Below are 15,464 nucleotides of genomic sequence, written 5' to 3'. Positions count from 1 at the left end.
TTTCGAAAGCCATGCCCGCGATTATGGGCAGATGGGAATTTGTTAATGTCCGGTTGTAGAAAACCTGAAGTTGATCTTAATTAAAATACATCAACCGCGTGCGTAACTGTGATGGTCTCTTCTCAGCAGAGTCCGGGAAGTGAACACGGTGTTGGAGTTATGCTTGACGTAGGTTGCTCTAGGATCACTTCTTGATCATAGATTCTCGACCGTGCTTTTGCCTTCTCTTCTCGCTCTCTTTTGCGAATAGGTTAGCCACCATATATGCTAGTCGCTTGCTGCAACTCCACCTTGTACCTTTGCCTTACCCATAAGCTTAAATAGTCTTGATCGCGAGGGTGTGAGATTGCGAGTCCCCGTGACTCACAGATACTTCCAAAACCAGCTTGCAGGTGCCGTTGAACCATGCAGATGACGCAACCAAGCTCAAGGAGGAGCTCGATGAAGATCTTGTCCTTTGTGTTGTTTCATTTCAGTCGATCAGTAGTGGAGCCCAGTCGGGACGATCGGGGATCTGTGTAGCATTGGGGTAGTCTTCTTTTATTTTGGTTCCGTAGTCGGACCTTGTTTGTATCTGGATGATGTAATGCTTTATTCATGTATTGTGTGAAGTGGCGATTGCAAGCCAACTATGTATCTCTTTCCCTTATATATTACATGGGTTGTGTGAAGATTACCTCACTTGCGACATTGCTTTCAATGCGGTTATGCCTCTAAGTCGTGCTTCGACACGTGGGAGATATAGCCGCATCGAGGGCGTTACAATGTCTAAACAATACAATTTATATAGGTGGAATTTCTTAACATGCTTCTGTAAATCTATAAATTCTAAAAAATACCACGTAACAGAGAACTTATAATTTCTTACAGTGTCAACAGTTTAGCCTTTTATCATGTTTTAAATATCCAGGGATATTCAGGACATCACAAGAAACTTTCCGTTTTAAACAACAAGTCATAAACTTGCAAACTAAGCATGGTAAAGGCTAAACCTAGCACTTTAATGAAATCAAATATACAAAACATCATCACTACGATAGCATTAATCATGTAAACACACAAAAAGCAAGAAGATGAATATTTGGGTGTCTCCAAACAAGCGCTTTTTAATGCCTTTTAGCTAGGCATGAAGGATTGCTTCTTGTTTTATCATCATCACTTTCTGAAAGTTCCCTCGGTGAGAAAGTTACCCTTTTCTCTTACAATGCTATCCTAATCATAACACTTCAAGGTATGAAATCAAGATTTTTTTTGTTATAAATAGGAGCTTCCCTTTTTAGTCGACTAATAATAGGATGCTCACTAATCATTTTTAGTTCAACTTCTCCTTAGAAGATGATGAATTAGATTGTTGTACCTTAGGAACATAAATAAACACCAAACTTTTATCTATAGTGTAACTCCTATTAACTTTTATTGACGCAATAGTTGTCCGCAAAGTGTCTACCACTTCTTCTAACTTATCTATTCTTGAGGGTTGATGATCTATTTTTTGTAGCTTGAAATCTTGTTCTAAATTTTTCATTTTCTTAAGAGCTCACCTACTATGGATCCAAGTGACAATTAATATTTGATCGGAGGGAGTAACACCATTATGTAAATTGTCATACTATTCTCTATGATATCCAATCTCCTCACGAGGTGTTCAAGAGTGACTTTAGATTCATCGGTTGTTTTTTGGTGGTGATCCTAATACACTTTCTATAGCATTAAAGGCATCAAGAGTATTGCTACTCAAAAAGCTACCTCCCGTTATAATATCAAGCAGGAATCTATTCCATAAAGTTGCACCAATGTACAAATTCCTAATGAGCACCATAGTAGATAGTTCCTGAATTGTATACCAAGCGTTTTTTAAACTTTCACCACCCCTTTGTTTAAAGTGAAGGACTTCTAACTTAGGAGAAGTAGCCGAAATTGAAGAACTAGACATGATAACAAGCTAAAACAAAAAAATACCACTTCCTGCATTTTTTTTGTGTTTTTATGTTATTATTGAAAAATGCAGAAAAGCAAAATAATAAGCAACAAAAAGCAACCAAGCAAAACAAAAAAACAAGGCAATAAAGTAAAGGAGTGTAGGACTGGGATTGTGGCTATTTCTCACCCCTTTCCTCCATACAATCACATTGTCGGGAGGGGAAAAGGCGAGGGATCCCCGCGTGGCCCGTTCATCTGCTGCAACTCTCTAAGAAGCATGCCTCGTTCCCTGTCTTGTATGGTCGTCGGGGTGGCGGAGTAGAAGATCCCAATAAAGCTTTGTACACATCTCTGGTGACTGTTTGGGAGTGCCCAAGGCGCGAAGAACAACGCTTGGCTACCGGCCATCTCCATCACTTTTGTTGAATCCGTTAACCAAATGGCAACCCTTTCTTCTTTGCCCCGGGCATAAGAACCAAAAGGAAGACAATGCATCCTCTCCATGGACTCTACGACGAGGTGTCATGGAGGCTTCACCGTCTCAAGTAGTGCCATCCCCGACGACGACGAGTTTGCGTCCGGATGAAAGATGCGAAGGACCGGATCATATTCTCCATCTGATTGTTGTAGCATCTCTGTAAAAGTGAGGTTTCAATTTACAATTTTTCTCTCCGTCCCATAATGTAAGACGTTCTTTTGACACTACACCAGTGTCAAAAAACAGCTTACATTATGAGACGGGGGGAGTAGGTATAGTTATCGGTCCTGAATCAACTAAAAAAAGTTATCGATCCCGAAGTAAGTTGCTCATTCCACCACTTATTATTAGGCCCTGTTCGGTAGTCATCCAGCCCCGGAAGCACGCAGAGCGATATACTTGGGCGACTCGTAGAAAATGGACTGCGTGCCGCTTCGCTCCTGCGCAGAGCGGAGAGCTACTCCTACCGAACAGCGCCTCAATGCAGCCTTGTGCAAAAAATTATCAGTGTCACATATCAAGAAAGAAAACCGCATTTCACTCCAAGTGTGCACTAGCCCGAAAATATCTGCCGACGTGCCGCGTGATTGGTCCATACCAGGCCCGCCGCGTCACGACCCGATCGGGGCGGGGTTGGTGGCGGCGCGAGAATCCAAAACCCTAGACGCTCCCCGTCCGAAAATATCTCCCCGCGAGCGAGTCAGGGGCGACCCAATCGTGCGTGGGCTGGCCCAGAAAGCCAGAACACTCCTCGAGCCCATCGCGCGAAAATATCTCGCCCCCCGATCCTTATCCCGCGGCGCCGTCCGATCCGATCACGACGGCCCGCGCGGCGCCGCGCGCGCTATAAAAGGCGCGGGTAGGGCAACCTTGACTCCTCGTGCTTTCTCAGGGGTTGGCTTCTCCTCCCCACTCAGTCCTCGGTTCCCGGCCCGGTTCGGTTCGTTAGGGTTTAGTAGTGGGGAAGAGGAGGAAGAATGGCGGACGTCGAGTACCGCTGCTTCGTCGGCGGCCTCGCCTGGGCCACCGACGACCAGTCCCTCCAGAACGCCTTCTCCAAGTACGGCGACGTCATCGACTCCAAGGTACCGTCCCCCTCCCCCGATCCGCCCGATAGATCTGTGAATTCGAGATGGATCTGTGGTTTTTTGCTTGTGGAGATCTGACCGGTTTGGTGTGTTTTGGCGGTGCAGATCATCACTGACAGGGAGACGGGCCGTTCCCGCGGGTTCGGGTTCGTCACCTTCGCGTCGGACGAGGCGATGCGCCAGGCGATCGAGGCCATGAACGGCCAGGACCTGGACGGCCGCAACATCACCGTCAACGAGGCCCAGTCCCGCCGCTCCGGCGGAGGCGGCGGCGGCTTCAGCGGCGGAGGCGGTGGCGGCTACGGCGGCCAGCGCCGCGAGGGCGGCGGCGGCGGCTACGGCGGCGGCGGCGGTGGCTACGGAGGTGGCCGCAGCGGCGGCGGCGGTGGCTACGGCAGCCGTGAGGGCGGCGGCGGCTACGGCGGCGGCGGCGGCGGCTACGGCGGCAGCCGCGGCGGCTCCGGCGGCGGCAACTGGAGGGAGTGAATGGTGGGGCCCCTCGCTGGCCAGTTATCCTAGTTACCCGATCCGTTTTTACCTGTCTACCAAAATGTTATCGCTCGCTCGCTCCCGAGTATCCTAGATCTCGCTCCGTCGCGTAGGTTCCGAGATGTTCAGGCTACCGTTAGATGTGACGCTGCTACCGTTCCGTGTTACTGTTCCGTCCCCGCTCTGTTCGCTATGCTTCTAAGATTGAAATGAAAACCTGAGCAAAGTTTGTTCGCATGTGATGCTTCTCTCGGAAGTTTGTTCCTTCTGTTTGTGCCGTGAACGCTTGGCCTTGCCACTGGGTGATATTTTGCCGCACCCACTAGGTGATACGTATTTTGGTGCAGATTTTGTAGCCCCTGAATTCGATTGGCTCGACTGGGACGTGCTCCTCCCTTAAGTTGATGTTCCCCAGTATTGTTTACATTCTCTTCGTTCATGTCTTACGAATTAGTTGTTGGAGGTGTCCAGACAAATATAACAAATTTCGGCCTTTGTGTAGAAGAATGAAGCTCCAAGGGAACCAACACAATGTACTAATCCGTGATTTCTAATTGAAGTACTCAATGTAAGGATATTCTGATTCTTCACTCATATGGCAACCCTGTTAGTCATCAGTGATCAACATCAGATTCGTCAGATCAACTGTTTGGACCAGGAGCATGCTCCAATAGAAGTGTTTGAATACATTGACCTCAAATTTTATTGGGTGCTCAATATCTGAAAATGGACAACTACGACTGTTCCAGTACGTCGAGAGCTCAATGTTTACTCATGGGAAGATTCAATCTCAGTACCATCTGTGGCATTTTCTAAGTACTGCGAGACGATGCAGGCATAATTGAGGGTAGTCGTTCCCCACTCGAGACTGGAATCCACTTGTATACTCTTACTAACACCCACCGTGGCATTTTAATCAGGCTATAGCTCATTGCCAAACATCCTTGTCCTACCATGGTATTTCAACACTTCAATGCCCACATTCACTCAAGATGGGAATGGGTCGGGTCGGCCCGCTGGGTCACTGACCCGGCCTGAAATCTTGGGGCCAATGGGCCAGGTGGGTTGGCCTCGAAACATAAAACGGGTTAGCGGAGCCGGCACCGCATGACCCGATGGACCGGACGGGTCGACCCAGCCGTCTGATTGCGCTGCCCTAGTCCATCTCTGCCGCCGCCCCTCACGATCTCTGCAGGCCGCTCCCGACGATTTCTGCCGTCGCCGGCCATCTCTGCCGCCCTCGGCCTCCCCCGACCTTCTCTACCGGCCGCCCCCGACCTTCTCTGTCGATCTGCCGTCGCCGCCGGCTGCCCTTGAACATCTCTGCTGGGCCTGCTGCCACCGACATTCCTCCCGCCTCTCGTTCGTCGTTTTGGTCGCCGTCGAGCTCGCTGACCTGCGGTCCCGTCCACCGTCTACCTCGCCATTCCGGTCGCCGTCCTCAACGTCATCATCTCGCAGGTGAGACTCTTGCCGGCTTCCTCCCCGTCCCAGCGCAGCTGCAATGCAAGCATCGGTCTTGTTTTGGTTATTCGTCAGTGTTGTCTGCAATGCAAGCACCGGTCTTGTAATTGATTCTGCTACTTTCAGTCAGTGTACTCTGTAGCCATGGGATCTGTTACTTGCAGTGTTGGTTCTGTAGTAGTTCTACAGTGTTGGTCCCTGTCATAGTGTCATTCAGTCAGTGTACATGAACAATTACATGAAGAACTAGATCATATTTGATTGGAAATGTTTTATAGTGGATCATTTTGCCGAGGGCAAGCAACAGATTTGGGGATCATGGTAGTACCTTTGTTTATTTTGCTTGTCAAAGTAGAACAAAAACCATGCCTGGACCGGATTGGTTTGTGATAGTACTATTTATCAAATTTGGAACATGTTACGACTTCTGATAACTAATTCATAGAAGTTTGTTTGTGTAGTTGTGATCAATAAATGCGTAGAATTTTCTCGCCGATGAGGCGGTTTAGTAGTGTATGGCTCCATTGATGTATGTTCGTGCGTGTGTTCAGATATTATCAGTGCTTTGTAAATTTCTTCCCCCGAATCCTATTAAGTGTTTGGATTCTCAAACCAAATTCTATTAAGTTCATATACAAAATTTTTTGGTTGTCCTGCACTAGTACAAGTAAATGAAATTTGTGTATTACATCTGCTGTTGATTTTGAAAGTTAATGCTCTCTAATGTTCCTATATTTCCCTCTGATCAGAAAAATGGAAGAGGAACAAGGGGACCATGAGGCATACCAAAGTGGTGGTTCATCGTTGATACCGGTGCGACAATGAGAGGGCTCAACCACCCCGAGGGGTGTCTCCTTCTTCGATAAACATTTGTAGAGCTTATCATGGTGAGTATTGTTAATCTTTCTTTTTCTAGGGATGCAAATTAATGGTTGCTAAAATAAAAAATACTCGTAATTGTAATGTTAACACTTGCGTCCTTTGCTCAGCAGGACGTTCACAAGACACTCGTATGGTTGATTTTGAAGAAGATGAGGTTGATGAAGAAGATGTTGACTATGAAGAAGAAGAGGAAGGAGAAGAAAATGAGGATGATGAAGAAGAAGATGATGATGAAGAAGAAGAACAAGAGGGAGATAATGTGGATGAAGAGGGAGAGGTTGAGATCATTGACATGGGAAAATTTTTTGAACCGGGAAGAAAGTTTTTGTCTAAAGTGTGGAAAGAATATGAGCCAATCCGTGTTGATGACATAGTTGTAGCTGTTGAGTGCAAACACTGTGCAAGGAATATTTGTGCTGAGCGTAAACATGGAACAAGTTCATTGCGCAAACATTTGAAGAGATGCAGGGAAAGGAAGAAGGTTCTTAGAGTTTCTGGACAACTGAGTGCTTCTATCGTGAGTCCCGATGGAGTTGCAATGGGGCTTTGGACCTTTAATCAGGCATTAGCACGCCGAGAGCTGATGAGGATGATAGTGTTGCATGAATTGGCATTCTCATTGGTGGAGTATGATGGATTTAGAAGATTTGTCTCTAGTCTAAATCCCAGCTTCAAGATGATATGTAGAAAAACAGTGAAGGAGGACTGCATGAAAGCATTCAAGGAAGAGAAGAGAATTCTGCAAAGGATGTTCCAAAACTCCAAATCCAAGATTTCTTTGACCACAGACCTGTGGACATCAAATCAGACAGTGGGGTACATTTGCATCACAACTCACTTCATTGATGAGGAGTGGAAGCAGCAGAAGAGGATAGTTAAATTTGCCGCTATGGAGACGCCGCACACAGGAGCTGCAATGTTCAACATCATGGTGAATTTCATAAGAGAGTGGAACATTGAAGATAATCTCTTTGCTGTGACGCTAGACAATGCATCGAATAATGGTGCAATGATGAAGCTATTGAAGGCACATCTCCTGCTTAAGAAGATGTTACCTGGTGGTGGCAAGTTGTTTCACCAACGTTGTGCCGCCCATGTCATAAATCTGATATGTCAAGCAGGATTGAACTTCCTTGGTACAGTGATCAACATGATATGTGAAACTGTGAAATACATTCGAAGCTCACCAAGTCGAAAGGAAAAACTTCAAGAAATCGTTGAGCAACATGGTGTATCATGTGGGAGAACTCCAAGTCTTGATGTTCCAACTCGCTGGAACTCAACCTACATGATGATTGATATAGCAAAAGAGTATCGCGGAGTGTTTGACTCTTTGGCCATTCAAGATAAACAATATACCTTCAAGCCATCTTTTGAGGATTGGGAAAATGCCGAATATGTTTGCAGGCTACTAAAGGTATTTTATGAAGCCACTAATGTGATATCTGTTTGAAATATGCCCTAGAGGCAATAATAAATTAGTTATTATTATATTTCCTTGTTCATGATAATCGTTTATTATCCATGCTAGAATTGTATTGATAGGAAACTCAGATACATGTGTGGATACATAGACAACACCATGTCCCTAGTAAGCCTCTAGTTGACTAGCTCGTTGATCAATAGATGGTTACGGTTTCCTGACCATGGACATTGGATGTCGTTGATAACGGGATCACATCATTAGGAGAATGATGTGATGGACAAGACCCAATCCTAAGCATAGCACTAGATCGTGTAGTTCGTATGCTAAAGCTTTTCTAATGTCAAGTATCATTTCCTTAGACCATGAGATTGTGCAACTCCCAGATACCGTAGGAGTGCTTTGGGTGTGCCAAACGTCACAACGTAACTGGGTGGCTATAAAGGTACACTACGGGTATCTCCGAAAGTGTCTGTTGGGTTGGCACGAATCGAGACTGGGATTTGTCACTCCGTGTGACGGAGAGGTATCTCTGGGCCCACTCGGTAGGACATCATCATAATGTGCACAATGTGATCAAGGAGTTGATCACGGGATGATGTGTTATGGAACGAGTAAAGAGACTTGCCGGTAACGAGATTGAACAAGGTATCGGGATACCGACAATCGAATCTCGGGCAAGTATCGTACCGCTAGACAAAGGGAATTGCATACGGGATTGATTAAGTCCTTGACATCGTGGTTCATCCGATGAGATCATCGTGGAACATGTGGGAGCTAACATGGGTATCCAGATCCCGCTGTTGGTTATTGACCGGAGAGTCATCTCGGTCATGTCTGCATGTCTCCCGAACCCGTAGGGTCTACACACTTAAGGTTCGGTGACACTAGGGTTATAGAGATATTAGTATGCGGTAACCCGAAAGTTGTTCGGAGTCCCGAATGAGATCCCGGACGTCACGAGGAGTTCCGGAATGGTCCAGAGGTAAAGAATTATATATAGGAAGTGCTATTTCGGCCATTGGGACAAGTTTCGGGGTCACTGGTATTGTACCCGGACCACCGGAAGGGTCCCGGGGGTCCACCGGGTGGGGCCACCTTCCCCGGGGGCCACATGGGCTGTAGGGGGTGCGCCTTGGCCTACATGGGCCAAGGGCACTAGCCCCTAGAGGCCCATGCGCCAAAGGGACAAGAGGAAGGGAGAGTCCTAAAGGGGGAAGGCACCTCCGAGGTGCCTTGGGGAGGATGGACTCCTCCCCCCCTTGGCCGCACCCTTCCTTGGAGGAAGGGGCAAGGCTGCGCCCTCCCCCTCTCCCTTGGCCCTATATATAGTGGGGGGAAGGGAGGGCAACTATACCTAAGCCCTGGCGCCTCCCTCTCCCTCCCATGACACATCTCCCTCCTCCCGCAGCGCTTGGCGAAGCCCTGTTGGAATTCCGCTACTTCCACCACCACACCGTCGTGTTGTTGGATCTCCATCAACCTCTCCTTCCCCCTTGCTGGATCAAGAAGGAGGAGACGTCGCTTCTCCGTACGTGTGTTGAACGCGGAGGTGCCGTCCGTTCGGCGCTAGGATCATCGGTGATTTGGATCACGACGAGTACGACTCCATCAACCCCGTTCTCTTGAACGCTTCCGCGCACGATCTACAAGGGTATGTAGATCCACTCCTCCCTCCTTGCTAGATGACTCCATAGATAGATCTTGGTGACACGTAGGAAAATTTTGAATTTATGCTACGTTCCCAACAATATCCAGCACAAAATATCCAACTGCTAACTTGTATTTCCATGAAATGTGGAAAGTGAAGCTAACCTTAGAGCAACAACATTATGAAGAGGATTCTGAGATGGGCACAACGGTCAAATATATGAAGAGAAAATTCAGAAGATATTGGAAGATGACATGGTTGAGCCTTTTTATTCCAGTGATTTTGGACCCACAATTCAAGTTAAAATATATTGAGTTCTGATTTGGCCTAGAGTTTGGGAACGAAGCTGCAGCAATGATTGCTAAACTAAAAAATGTGTTCCAAGGGTTGTTCAATGAATACCTCCAATTGAATGACAATGGATCAGATCCCATGTCACAAGGGGGTGATGATGACATGGTTGTAAGTGGTGAAGATCCTATGGCTGATTGGGACCAACATGTCACCCTCACTGCTCGATCAACAAATTTGGATTCCACCGAACTTGATTCGTACTTGTCAAAGGTACCCATCCGTCAAAGTGATCAATTCAATATCCTTGCATGGTGGCAGACGAACTCAGGTGAATACCCAACACTGAGTCACATGGCAGCAGATATCTTGGCGCTTCCTGCCTCTGCGGTGGCATCCGAGTCCGCCTTCAGCACAGGGAAAAGAGTCCTATCAGATTTTCGAAGTCGAATGACTGCAACGACACTTGAAGCTCTTGTTTGCTTACAAGATTGGATAAGGGCCAACGGTAAAGCCATACGACACAAGTTTCTTCTTTGTTTCTTGTTAATGCTTCAAGTTTACAAGTTTCTTCTTCTTTTTCTGCAGCTAATAATCAATGTAGCTTGGCTTCAGTTCATGACATTATAATGGACTTACGAGGTATGAGAAACCTTCTGATGTATATAGTGCCATGTATATGAAAGTACACTTAAAGTATGAAGTCTACTTTTTAATGAGGGATTTCATATCTACAGTTTGTTCCAGGGAACTATCTGCAAGTTGCAGCCCAAACATGTAGATGAATATATAGGGTGCTTTACACACAGAACTAGTGCTTTTTGTTTTTGGTTTCCCCAAGTTATACTTGATCTCTAATATATATTTCTTTTTTCTCTCAGATATGAATGTGTAGTTCAGATTCATATTTTTCATCGCCAAACTATATTAAAAATATGCATTGCTAACTAAAGTAACTTGATTAGAATATGTTGCGGAGTGGATGACGAGTAGTGTGTAATGGATATTTAGAAGTGTATTTTCTTGCAAACCTAATCATGAATTGGTTTTTTGGAACACGCCTTTGCTACAAAGAATATTCCTCTGCTCATAAATATATTATTTAGTTTTTTTGAGGGATAAATATACTATTTAGTTGATGTGCACAGAATCACTCTTGTAACATTTCTTTGTAAATACAGATATCGAGGACTGATGCTTGTAGGAGCAATTGATGTTGAACCTGAAGCAGATGGTGAAGCAAAGTTATGTCAGCTTTCTCTATAACCTACTGGATGTGAAAAGTTTAGCATGTTGAACCTGTAATATTTTGATCTTGTCTGAGTCTGTTGGATTGAGGTCATTAGCTTGACGTTCTTTGAAACTTGTAATCTATTGATCTTGTTCGAATCTGTTGGATTGAGGTCTTTTGCTTGATGCTCTTGAAACATGTAATCTCATGATCTCGCCATTTTACTAAATGTGAAAAGGTTAGACCTTTCATTTTACTGTATTGTGTACACGTTTGCTGACATATCTAATCTTTTGGAGACTTATTAGTAATTTGGCGAGGCCACAATTGTTGGACTGTGCAAACATTTGGTTCAAAAAACCTGTAATCCTCTGGGCTGTGTAAGTATTTGCTAAATTCTGGGTCGGCCTCATGTACCCAATGGGTCAATGGGGCCACAAAATTCTGATGAAATGGGTCGGCCTGTGGCCTCACATATTGACCTTGGGGCCACGGGGCCGGGGCCGGGGCCAGGGCCGGGTTGGCCCATTCCCATCTTGAACATTCACATATTCATAAAATATAAACAATCTGGAAACGCCGAAGGTCATAAAACATCACTCTCCTGGTGCCCCAGAAGTAGTACCTCTTCCTTCAAGAGATTATGGAGTTCAGCATGGCGATCATCAAGCCTGCAAATATCCGAATTATCAACCACCCAAACTAGTCCACCAGTCTGCTCAAAGTAATTCCTCCAATAAGATCCCCCAACATCCCATATGTTCAAGGAGTATCGCTCAAAGTACCAAACATAAATCGATAGTTTTACCTGCAAACATCCCATATGTTCAAGGAGCATCTCTCAAAGTACCAAACATAAATCGTTAGTTTTACCCGCAGTAATTTGATATTCTTGGCCCGTCATGACATTTTGCAGGACCTCCCCCAACCTTTTGGTAATCAACTCGCAATTTTGGCCCGAGCAAAAAATAGGCGCCACTATGAGGGATCGAACTGCCGACATGCGTCCAACACCAAAGGCTACGTTCCACAGAGCGACCTCATAGTTGCGTGTATAAGGGAGGATCTGTTAACCTATTAAATAGTCCCACCTTACTTCCTTTCACTTCACCCCACCAATTTATATACGATTTGGCTCACAAGGAATGAGCCCTTGTACCCAGCTGCTGCTAGGGTTCCTCCTACCTCCCGCAGGTGCCAGTCTGCCTGGCCATGGAGGCGTGGTGGATACCAGCCCTTATCGGTGGGAGGGCTTCATTTCTATATGCTTTTTTGAGTTTTCTTAGGGCTTATGTCCTGCTCAGAGAGATGAGGCAGCGACAACTCTGTGAATATGGAACAAGGTTCTCCCCACCTAGCCCCTGTCCCGGTGGTGCTTCTAGTGTCACTGGAGGATATGTGGAGGTTTATCTTCCGGCGGATCTCACGGGATTCTGTCGGTGTTTGTTTTCGATGGATCCACGTGGATCCGACCTTTGTTCGTGTGTCTACAGGTTGGATCCTTTTCATCTAAGCTTCTCTTCAACGACGGTGGTTGCTCTTCTGGTGCGCTGGTCCTGTAAGACATTAGCACAACAACTTTTCGACTGTCTACTACACCAATTTTGCTTGGCTCTAGGGAAGGAGGGGCGATGATTGCAGCGCGCCTTTGGCTTGTCTCAGTGCTTGTAGTTGTCGCTAGGTGGTCTACGGATTTAGATGTAATTATTATTATTTTTGGTATTCGTTGTACTATTATAACGCCCTCGATGCGGCTATAGCTCCCACGTGTCGAGGCATGACTTAGAGGCATAACCGCATTGAAAGCAATGTCGCAAGTTAGGCAATCATCACAACATCCCATGTAATATAGATAATAAAAGGGGAAGGTACATAGTTGGCTTACACTCGCCACGTCAATCAAAGTACATAAATAGCATTACAGCAATCAAACACTCATGGCCCGACTACGGCGCCAAAATGAAAGATAAACCCAACATGCAACACGGTCCCGATCACCCCAACTGGGCACCACTACTGATCATCAGGGAAAGACACGTAGTATCGGCGTGAGTCCTCATCGAACTCCCACTTGAGCTCAAGCGCGTCATCTGGAACGGAATCATCGGGTCCTGCATCTGGTTTGGAAGTAATCTGTGAGCCACAGGGACTCAGCAATCTCGCACCCTTGCGATCAAGACTATTTAAGCTCGTAGGAAAGGCAAGGTAAAAATGTGGAGCTGCAGCAAGCGACTAGCATATATGGTGGCTAACCTATTCGCAAAAGAGAGCGAGAAGAGAAGGCAAAGCGCGAGCGAGAAACTAGAGAACAACCTGCGCAAGCATTACTCCAACACCGTGTTCACTTCCCGGACTCCGCCGAGAAGAGACCATCACGGCAACTCACACAGTTGATTCATTTTAATTAAGTTAAGGTTCAAGTTATCTACAACCGGACATTAACAAATTCCCATCTGCCCATAACCGCGGGCACGGCTTTCGAAAGTTCAAATCCCTACAGGGGAGTCCCAACTTAGCCCATGACAAGCTCTCACGGTCAATGAAGGAATAGACCTTCTCCCGAGACATTCCGATCAGGCTCGGTATCCCGGTTCTACAAGACAATTCGACAAGTTAAAACAAATCCAGCAACACCGTCCGAATGTGCCGACAAATCCCGATAGGAGCTGCACATATCTCATTCTCAGGGCACAATCGGATAAGCATTCCGTACAACTAAAACCAGCCCTCGAGTTTCCCCGAGGTGGCGCTGCAAGGGGCTCTAGGTTGGGCCAACACTCAGAGGAGCACTGGCCCGGGGGGTTTAAATAAGATGACCCTCGGGCTCCGGAAACCCAAGGGAAAAAGAGGCTAGGTGGCAAATGGTAAAACCAAGGTTGGGCATTGCTAGAAAAGCTTTCATCAAGGCGAACTATCAAGGGGTTCCCATTATCACCCAACCACGTAAGGAACGCAAAATCCGGGAACATAACACCGATATGACGGAAACTAGGGCGGCAAGAGTGGAACAAAACACTAGGCGAGAGGCCGAGCATTCCACCCTTTACCCAGTATATAGATGCATTAAGATAACATGGCAATATAATGATATCCCAACAAGTAAATAATGTTCCAACAAGGAATGGTCTCCAATCTTCACCTGCAACTAGCAACGCTATAAGAGGGGCTGAGCAAAGCGGTAACATAGCCAGTCAACGGTTTGCTAGGACATGGTGGGTTAGAGGTTTGACATGGCAATTTGGGAGGCATGATAAGCAAGTGGTAGGCATCGTAGCATAGGCATAGCAAAAGAGCGAGCATCTAGCAAAGCAAAGATAGTAGTGATTTCGAGGGTATGATCATCTTGCCTGCAAAGTTGTCAGAGTTGACTGGATCCTCGAAAGCAAACTCAACAGGCTCCTCATTAGCGAACTCGTCTCCTGGCTCTACCCAAACAAGACAAACAAGCAAACGAAGCACAATCAACCACGTGCAAACTCAAGCAACATGATGCAAACATGGTATGCTATGCGGGATGCAATATGGGATGCATATGCAAGATTTGACAGGGAATGCATGAAACTGGCCTCAACTTGGAAATACAAGTGTGCCACTGGAAAGATGAGATGAAATCGCTTGAAAACGATATAAAGAATGCCGAAATCGGAGTTACGGTTTGGAAATGGCAAGCAATTCAAATATGGCCACGTTCTGCGATTTACAGCAAGTAGCCATCTAAATGCGACAAGATGAACATGCTACAGCACCCAAACATGGCATCAAAATACATGGCAGGGATCCATTCATGATGCTTAACAAATGACTAGCACTGAGCTATGGCCAATTCATCCATTAACAGGTTCAAACAAACATGGCAAAAACATAATCAGTTCTCAGACTTAGTGAAAACTGGAGCATGCTGAAACAGATATCAAGTAGGCATGTTTACGAGCTCGATGCACTCACTACAGAGCAAGTCATGACAATCTAAGCATACACCCATCAATAATACACAAAATACAAGCTAGACATGGCAAGAACAATAACATAGCATGCACGGATCAACTACAACATCCTCGGCAAAATCGCTAACAAGTAGACAATCTGCCCAGATTCACGAAATGACAAAAGTAGAGCTCGATTGACTCAAGCTAGGGTGCTCCATAATTGCAAACAAATACATGAATGGATAGAGCACTACACGATTAACAAAACATCCTTACTGATCATCCTAAAAAGAGGCACGGATCACTAGGAAACAACATGAACATAAGGCATATTGAGATAAACAGCTCAAGGACTTGGTGGAAATGCTAAGTCCCTGAAATCAGCATTAACGAATGCACCACTTTGCAGGCTTGTGCTAGTCACCACACACATCACAAAAATACATGGGTTGCACCTCTGGATAGATGGCAAAACATATAACAAAACTCATGAAGAGCTCAGGGGCATATCATGCACACAATAATCATGGCAAAAATGACAAATATCTAATTGGAGCAGCAGATGTGACAATTAACTCAAATAGCACTCTTCCAACAGCATTTCGGGCATCAAGATGAACT

General features: G+C 45.8%; 2 protein-coding genes across 2 annotated transcripts; both read left to right on the top strand.

The window, feature by feature from the left end:
• The first annotated feature begins 3,172 nt into the window (after nt 1-3,172).
• On the top strand, nt 3,173-4,212 carry LOC123087309 (glycine-rich RNA-binding protein blt801). The gene is made up of 2 exons (XM_044509300.1): nt 3,173-3,483; nt 3,592-4,212. Exons 1-2 carry the CDS (start codon nt 3,376-3,378, stop codon nt 3,970-3,972), a joined length of 489 nt encoding a protein of 162 aa, XP_044365235.1. The 5' UTR covers nt 3,173-3,375; the 3' UTR covers nt 3,973-4,212.
• Nucleotides 4,213-4,514: 302 nt separating this feature from the next.
• LOC123087308 (zinc finger BED domain-containing protein RICESLEEPER 2) lies at nt 4,515-7,946 on the top strand. The gene is made up of 3 exons (XM_044509299.1): nt 4,515-5,436; nt 6,189-6,326; nt 6,432-7,946. The coding sequence occupies exon 3, from the start codon at nt 6,452-6,454 to the stop codon at nt 7,772-7,774; it is 1,323 nt and encodes a 440-aa protein (XP_044365234.1). The 5' UTR covers nt 4,515-5,436; nt 6,189-6,326; nt 6,432-6,451; the 3' UTR covers nt 7,775-7,946.
• The last annotated feature ends 7,518 nt before the right edge of the window (nt 7,947-15,464 follow it).

The sequence above is a fragment of the Triticum aestivum genome, chromosome 4A (genome assembly GCF_018294505.1).
Source record: "Triticum aestivum cultivar Chinese Spring chromosome 4A, IWGSC CS RefSeq v2.1, whole genome shotgun sequence".
Lineage (NCBI taxonomy): Eukaryota > Viridiplantae > Streptophyta > Magnoliopsida > Poales > Poaceae > Triticum > Triticum aestivum.
The sequence above is the reverse complement of the archived record's forward strand: the minus strand, read 5'-3'. Positions and strand labels throughout refer to the sequence as shown.